Raw genomic sequence first — 8,501 nt, forward strand, 5'->3', positions numbered from 1 at the left:
GGGGGTGCGCGTCTTGTTTTCCCTTTTTCCCCTGAAAGTCTCCCGAAACGTCTCTTTTTGGAGTCACTCAGTGTTTCGGAGATAACATATCCCTCTGTGTTACTGCAGACTGATTTTCTGGGTGGAGGCGGTTTGGTTTTTGAGGAAAAATTCCCAGCTGGATCCTCTCTATCTGTACAATACTGAGACTAGGTCTTGGCTGTGTTTTCAGCTGCTTTTAACCATTCTTACTAAGTCTTATTAATGGCATCTATGCCTATTTTTATCTGACTAAAAAGTTTCCAGCAGCTCTCTTGATTAAATGAAGAGCCTGCCCTGTTAGTTGGTTGTGATGTGCTCCCTTCGTCCCGATTAATCACTTCCTTCATTCTTCTGGCCTTGTTTCAGAATAGAGTTTATGCTCAGAGGCGTCGCTCCTAAAGAGCTTGTCCTTTGTGTCACCTGCTAATGGGATGTTTCCTCGAGCGTTGGTAACGAGGTTGCCTAAATTAACCCGAGCGCATCCACAAGCTGCAGCAGGTGCTTGTGCCGAAGAGGGTTCTCGGTGGCACTTCTGCGAGCTTGCGGACTCGTGATGTGTTTGTCCAGAAAAGCACAAATGAGGAATCAAGAATTGAGGCTTAACGTAGGGCTTGTGATAGAACTTCAACTGTATGTGTTTGCTGCTTTATTGGGAGGGGGGGGGGGGGTGTCACTGAGCACTGAAGTAGTAAATTCATCTGAGAATTCTATTTGTTGTCTTTATCTCCAATCAGAAAATAATCTCTTCAGTTATTCTAATGATCTTATCTGGCACATGAAGATAAAGTTTGGTTTCCTTTAAAGGAACAGAAGAGAGAAAGGATTATAACACTGCCAAATAAGCTAAGGGGATTCTATGGTTGTGTTTGTGTGGGGGGGGGGGGGGGGGAGAGGGAGAATATTCAACTAGGATTCCCCAAAGTTTAGAGAGAATATGAATGCAAGTTTTTTGTTTTGCACTAATGTTAGCTGCAGGCAACCTTCCTGCCAGAATAAATCTTTGGATTTCTTTGGAATAGTGTTTGTGCTGCTGAATTAGAAAATAACATAATTGTATATATCAAAATTTCTAAATCCTGCACTGTTTAGTATTAGCTAAAAGATTATTCCTGCAGTATGGGAAAACTCTATTTGCATTTATTTCCTTTGGTTATTCTGTTTCCAAATTATCACGAACATCCCAGTAATGTGAAAATAGTATCCCTTCCCAGTGAAGGTGTCATTCACAACTAGAAATAGTTCTGCTTGTTCATTTCCCTGCCATTAACTTTTGCATTTTCACTACATCACCCATCTGGTGCCATGCTTGTTCTATCAAGAACAGATATAAATGTCAACCTGACAAAAGGTCAATACAGAAAATTCCTGGATCCTGTTTGTAGTAGGTGTCAGGAAACTGGCATTGCGTAGTGATGAGGATTTTACAGCTGGTTAATGCTATGGCTGGCTAGCAACTCTTGATTGAAATGCCCTGGTGGAAAAGGAGTGAGGAAAAAAGCTGTATGCCTTTAGAAGTAATCTACACAGATGAAGGAACTCTGTTATTTTTCTTTAGAGTGTCTGTTAAAAATGTTTGATGTTTCGGTTTATCTTGGCTTTACTAGCTTCTCCTTTTCTGTCGGTATCTGTTAGGAGCTCGTACGTCAAGGAGAGGCACTGAAGCGCACAGAACAGATGGTAGATAAAATGGACCAGGACTTGAAGACAAGTCAAAGGCACATAAATAGCATTAAGAGTGTTTGGGGGGGCTTGGTAAACTACTTCAAAGCCAAACCTCCAGAGAGCAAGCCAGAGCAGAATGGAACCCCTGAATATTGTGCTAACAGTAGGTAAGTAAAATAAACGTTTTACTTGGGACTTATTTCCCACAGCATCTCTGATATGTCACCAGAAAATCAGAACTTAAAAGATCTGTTGATTCTGTCAAGTAAACTCCTGAGATGGTGTCTAGCTACCTTTTTCCTTTAACTCTGAGAAAAATATTTTTATTTATATTTGTAGTGGTAAGAATAACTTTATATTTGTGGGAAATTAATTCAAGCAATTACACAAAATTACACAAGTAATTCTTCAGAGTCTTCTGAATTTTCATGCTTGCTTCAGTCTTATCAGGAAATCATGATTTGTAGCATTGACATGCTTCCAGTTAAATATTATGTGTATTTCTCTAGTTTCTATTAAAAGCTGCAAATAAAAATTAATTGCTGTGAAATTACTGTGTCTTATAGTACTTGTCTCTCTTCAGCTGAGAAATTTATGTAAAGCCTGGTAATGCTGCATGGATTGATTTCCTCCTTCCCTTCCCCCTCCATCCTCCACTAGAGGAAAGGAACAGGATGCCTCCAAGACAGAAGATACAGTTTTGGTTTTGATATCAAAGTTTCCATATGCTATTTTCAGCACTAAAGCGACCAGTTCTGCTTTCACTGAAGACAAATGCTAATAGTTCATTTTAAAGGAATGTTCTGGATCAGGTCTAACAAATTTGCTCTTCTTGTATAAATTTGATACCTGTTCTTGTTTAACAGATTCAGAATGAGGTCTGTGGTCCATAGAAATGTTTTCTTTTTATTTTCTTTATTACTAGATTAAAAGAAGCAATGATGTCTAGTAAAGAACAAGAGTCAAAGTACCAGGAATGTCATCCAAATTTAAGGAAGCTAGATAATTCAGGTCTGTTAACTTTATTTTACACTGAATGTCTATCATCCACGTGGGGCAAACTTGCACAGCGGCGAAGGCAGAGACCCTGCAGCCTGCCCAACTGCTGACTTACGCTGCTGCCTAACCTCTGGAGATTTGTATCCCAGCCTTCACGGCTTTGAGTTCTAGGGAATTGTTTCCCCTAAAACTCTTTATACCCATACTGAAGACGTGAATTTTTTTCACGTGGATACAGATTTTATTTAGCCCTTCCTGTGGGGGATTTATGCTATATCCACTAAAGACTTCAAAAACATCCGGTGCTTATATTTGCGCAGAGGAGACTATAGCCAAGAATCCACATAACGTGCAGGCAGCCTTGTCCTATGCTTGCCAAAATGTTCACTTGTACGTTCAGAGGTTCTCCTCTTTTAACCATCATTTGTCATAGTTTTCAGATATGTTTTCCTTGTTATTTCAAACATGGATTATAACCCTTCATACTGAAGTCATTACTTGACTCACGCAGGGAAGCGTGCAGGGTTTGGTCTTGTTCCCCATTCTCACAATTAACTTCTGTGATGACTTTTATGTACAAAGTAACTGTTCCTTTTTAAGGTGAGGTTCAATTATTTCGTTTAGTAAGAGTCAGAAGGCAGCAGGGTATCTTTATAGTTGTAGTTCTGTAAGTAAAGAAATGCTTTTTGGTAACAATCTCCATTCCGTGCCACATGAGATTAAAAGTCTGTCCAATAGAGGGCAGAATTAACTCTCTGGTGGCTTGACCTGGGGGAACGCTAACTGCTGGTAGAAGTTACCAACCTCCCTGCTTTCTTGGTTGGGTGGCTGTTTTTTTCTTTTTTTTCTCTCAACTGCCTAGTAGAACTACAAAAGGCAGCGCAAAAGAATAATTGTAGCTTAATAACTGTTTGTCTTGAGGGGTGCCCTGTAGATAGTGGTGTTGGACTACTTTCGATACTCCTGCTAACAGGTTATGTGATTACATGGCAGCTGTGGTCAGACTACTTTTTAATAGCCCTTCTAAAACTGCAATGCCTCTCCTTGCTAGCTTTTTTATTACATAATATTCTGTATTTCATACTCTTAACAGACAATGATTTCAGCAAAGCAGATTTAGTTTCTTCAGTGCAAAGGGATTCCTATCCGAAGAACCAACAACTGCGAGCTTACCACCAGAAAATTGATAACAACTTAGGTGAGTGAGAAAATTGAAGCTGTTTGATGTAATACAATATTCAGGTTTTGGTTTTTAAGCCACAGAAGATGACTAAGTAATATATGGCCAACAAACACTTTTTCATTTAGTTCACATGTGAAATTTGATAATTAGAAAAAAATCATTGGCTTGTATTCTGCATTTCAAAACTATCTACATGGCAGAATCCAAAGTCTGATTGAAACATACGTTATTTGAATGGTAGAATGCTGTGGGATGTCTGTGGGTCAACTACTTGCAAATACTAATAACAAATCTGATTTAGAAATGTGTTTCACATGAAACCAGCTAGAAACAAACTGGCTAGGATGCCTGGAATAGTATAAACCTACTGTGGAAACTGATACGCCATTGGCATCAATACTTCAACTCTTCTGCAACATGCTTGTGCTTTAGAAATAGTTAGATTTTTGAACTGTCCCTGAGCAAAGAGACCGGGGGAAGAAAAAACACACCAAAAGCATGAGTCCCCCTAGATCATATATTGACAATAAGAAAAACACTTACCAAATGTGAATATGCTAGCAAATCTCTGTCATTTGAATGAGGAGATGGTGCTGAAGTATCCCATAACACTTGCATTCAGGATACGAAAATGTTTCTTTGAATCGTCCTGTGACTGGAATATCACTAGGACAAGCAGGCTTATCCATCCATTCTGAAAAACCGTGCTAAGCAGGTACTAGTAATATTAATAAGGAAATACTGCTGCAAATTGACATCCAGATTATACCAGTATGGATACTTACTACCTCTTTTTCTAAAGCTTACCACTTACATTGAAAGATGCATTCAACTTACCTAACTGACAGTTAAACTCAGATATTAAATTGTACATCAGTTTGGACCCAAAGAATTTACAACTGTGCGCAGCTTGTGAAATAAGCATGTTTTGCAGCAAATAGAAGAATCGAAAGGCACTAAATATTTAATTTGTGAATTTACTACATTTCTTTTATTACTTCCCAAAAACATTCAGCTGTCTTTCTCTTCCTTTGTTCTGTAGCATATATACAAAGTGCCTCTTTGCTTGCATGTGTCACTGTTTAGCTGACCTAGAAAGAAGAGACTGGAAAGAAATCAGAAAGGAGTAAATCAAAGAGAAATAGTCAAGCATAAGAGTTAGTGGAAGCACATTTGTTCTACTCCCAAACCATGCAAAACTTGCTAGCCTCAGAAGTATTTATACCAATCAACCATGCAGTAAAACAGTTTCCTTGTAGCCAAATTAGAAAATCTGGAAATGGGATTTTTCCATCTACGTTAAATAATTAACTGCTTAGGTCTTCAGTGTACTGATGATATCTCTGCATGAAGTTTAAAGATAAACAATTGAGGTAGTGAGCATATTGTGTATACTGAGCTGAGAAAAGATGCACCCAATTTTCTATAAAATATTTTAAAAAAAAAAGTAAAAACTACATTACAGTGTATGTAATTTTATAAAGATCCAATTTGGTTTTAAGCATTTGTAGTTGACTTGTAATGGAAAAAAGAAGGAAGTGATTATTTCTGGTAGTAATGTGGTAGAAGTGTTAAAATACCGGTGCTTCCACTGTTGGAGAAGAACACTCAGGCTTGAGCAGTTGTAACTAACATTTTCTAACGCAGTGTTTTGGAGAAGAGGGAATCCTGATAGTGTCCATTTAAACAGAATGCTTTATACGGCTTTGATTCCTTATGGCCCCTCTCTTCGTTGACAGATGAGATGTCTTCTGGGTTGAGTCGTCTGAAAAACCTAGCTCTTGGTCTGCAGACAGAAATAGATAAGCAAGATGATACGCTGGATCGGCTAACAAAAAAAGTAGAGGCACTGGACGTCAATATTAAAAGCACTGATAAAAAAGTCCGACAACTCTAAAGGATTTTTTGAAATGTTTTTGTCCAGCGTCAGTTCTTCTTGGATGTCTTATCTCAACCGATCTCTTAAAAAATCTTGGACAGTATCCGTTTCTCTTTTTTCTGATATGTTGTTGATTTTGTTGTCATTAAAATTGCATAATCTTAAGTGCAGCATAATACCTTAAATTTCTTCTTAATGTACATGGGAAAAGTGGATGTTGAGTAAAACCTCTCAGCACTTGGTAAATGCTTTTGTGCTGGATACCCTGCTCAGTCGTATAACTGCGTCATGTGCATGGAGGAATTTGCAATCTGCAAAGCTTCAGTGTCCTTGGCCTGGGAGCTGTGATGAGAAAAGTAACTGCGTTTTGCCTCTGTTTTGGGGAGGGGGCAGGGGGAACAGAATGTGCTGCTTTGTTCAGAACAAATGTTGCTAATTCTGTTTACCTACAGCTATTTTAAATTCTGAAAAAATGCCGATTTCCAGCTGTAAAAATAATTCAAAGTGACTGTTTTCTGGCATTTCTGGGGCTTAAGGAACGAACTGTTCTGTGAAGTTGTAAAATATCAAGGGTGTCATGCAGTAATGATAATATCCTGTGCATGTTCCCTTCCCTAAGATAACTTTTGCCAAATGATGGATCCACAAACCGTGGTTTTTATATTTGGGTCACTAAATGCTATCAACTTTACAGTATTTTCAGTAAAGATCTCTAAGGGTATCTTATGGTCTGCAAGAAATGTTGACTGACAGTGACCCAAAAAGTTTGGGTAACAAAATCAGGACTTAAACGTATGTGCTCTTAAAGATTCTTTGTAGAAATTGTCGCCATCTGCTTTTTTATTTTCTGCTCTTTCTCAGCTTATTCAGTTAGGTGGCTATTTGAAAAATAGCTTCCATTTTAGAAATGGAGAGTTGGTCTGACATTGCACAAGCAGATCATAGGAGGTAGTTCTTTAATTTAACATTTATTTCAAATGTGATTAGGGACTGAGCAGATGCTGTGTGTTCCTGGGTGATGTGACTGTTTTTAAGAAACTCAGCTATCGTTCACATACTTCTGCATTGGCTTAGCAGGTATGAAAAGTTCCTGCAAATGAAGAAAAGCTCAAAAACGTTTTTGAGTCTTCCAGGTACCAGTTGGGCCTTCCAGTTTGCTTTATTCTTTTGTAAGTATCACTGTAGAACAAAATTACAATTCTGCTCCAGCCTGAAGACATGACAATGAGAATTTACTTGTTTTCAAGACCCAGAGCAAGTTATTTCAGTTTGGAGAGGCCAAGGGACCTGTGTCGGTATTGCAACACTCGCTATCACAAATGACAATGAGTAGCTAAGAAGAGATAGTGTGGCATCAACTCAAAAAAGTAACTATCTTATGAATTAAAGGAAGACCTTGGTGTTTAGGGCTATCAAGCTTGTATCCTTCATGAACATCACATTCACACCCTCCCCTTTCCTTTTTTTCAAGGGATTTGTTACCTTGAGCTCGCTTGTGCCAAAGTGCACCCAATTGTTAAGGAGATAAAAGAAAACTTGAGCCTTCCTTGTTTTACTGTGTCTCCTGAAAGTTCGCTTGTAGAAAAATATATCACTGAAAAAGCTACACTTCTTGGACATAGTATTATGGGAAAAAAAATTATTCCTGGGATTACTAGCAAAGTAGAGTTGTGAATTAGATTTAAAGTGAGCCTCTGTTTCCCCTTATGTTACTGATGTCATTGATTTCAGTCCCTAAAAAAAGTGTTTTGCAGCGACATAAAACTTCAAGAGCTATTGAGTACCTTTAATTGCTTTTTAGTTTTCACTTTGTCATCTATGCTCATTCAGAACCATAAAAACCTTACTATAATATCAATGTATCATCTAACTTTTTGGGTGTATACCATGATTAATTCTCTTACTCTGTTAGAATATTTATGAATTATATGATTTGATGTCTCAAGATGGTTGATACATTTATTTATAAATGATACAATCATCAGGTTTCAAAATGTTAAGTACCTCAGTGAAGGAAGATTGAAATCTTGATTATACCTGGTTTAATTTTGTATTTGACTTTCTCCTTTTAATAAAAAGGGTGAAAAGACTTACTTTTTTTTTCTTATCCTAATGCTGATTAACAAAAACACTTGCATCTTAGAAAGGATGTATAAATTCTGTCCAGAACAGGGAATATAAAAAAATTGCATAGTAATTAATAACACTCCTTTTAGTGTGGAGTCTGCCTTCACCTGTATGCAACTATTTCACAACTGAATTTTTTCCAAAGTAAGACTTTGGTAACTAGGATGTATGCTGAGACTTTGTCCACTAAGTTACAGTTAATGGAGGAAAAATGTAGCTGGGGGATCTAGTTGTGTTATGTGTAATAAGAAATGCGGAGCTTGAATCCAAGCAAAAATTCTTCTTGATTTAAGAGTGAAGTGTGTTGCCTTTCTGATGTAAGCTATTCCATTTTTTTAGTCTAAAGTATTTCACAAAACAAACTCAAGTTTTTGGTCAACTGTTTAGTTGTATTAGCCTTATGAAATGTTTACTGCATCCTGGATATCTTTGATGCCTTTAAAAACACAGGCAGGGAAGGGGAATAAAAAAATAAATCCCTAGTTCTGCCTTGAGAACCTCATGATCCAAGCAGACTAGAAAACCAGGATCTCAGCCATGTGAAAGTCATACAGAGGTCTAACTTCCCATCTCTTCTAACAATCCCATTCACTGTCTCAGTAATGTATGTCTTTGCTTAGGCTTTCCTGC

At 37.7% G+C, this 8,501-nt stretch overlaps 1 protein-coding gene across 1 annotated transcript; it reads left to right on the top strand.

Annotated features, from left to right (window-relative positions):
• Positions 1-1,659: 1,659 nt before the first annotated feature.
• On the top strand, positions 1,660-7,086 carry SNAP29 (synaptosomal-associated protein, 29kDa). Its single transcript, XM_009330751.1, has 4 exons — positions 1,660-1,850; positions 2,609-2,694; positions 3,776-3,880; positions 5,605-7,086. Exons 1-4 carry the CDS (start codon positions 1,696-1,698, stop codon positions 5,760-5,762), a joined length of 504 nt encoding a protein of 167 aa, XP_009329026.1. The 5' UTR covers positions 1,660-1,695; the 3' UTR covers positions 5,763-7,086.
• Positions 7,087-8,501: the final 1,415 nt, after the last annotated feature.

This window comes from Pygoscelis adeliae, unplaced genomic scaffold (assembly GCF_000699105.1).
Source record: "Pygoscelis adeliae isolate BGI_AS28 unplaced genomic scaffold, ASM69910v1 Scaffold358, whole genome shotgun sequence".
Classification (NCBI taxonomy): Eukaryota; Metazoa; Chordata; class Aves; order Sphenisciformes; family Spheniscidae; genus Pygoscelis; species Pygoscelis adeliae.

Coding starts and splice junctions, on each gene's coding strand:
- SNAP29 (XM_009330751.1), top strand. CDS start 1,696: ATGGTAGATAAAATGGACCAGGACTTGAAGACAAGTCAAAGGCACATA. Junction 1,851..2,608: donor GAATATTGTGCTAACAGTAG/GTAAGTAAAATA, acceptor CTTTATTACTAG/ATTAAAAGAAGCAATGATGT. Junction 3,881..5,604: donor GAAAATTGATAACAACTTAG/GTGAGTGAGAAA, acceptor CTTCGTTGACAG/ATGAGATGTCTTCTGGGTTG.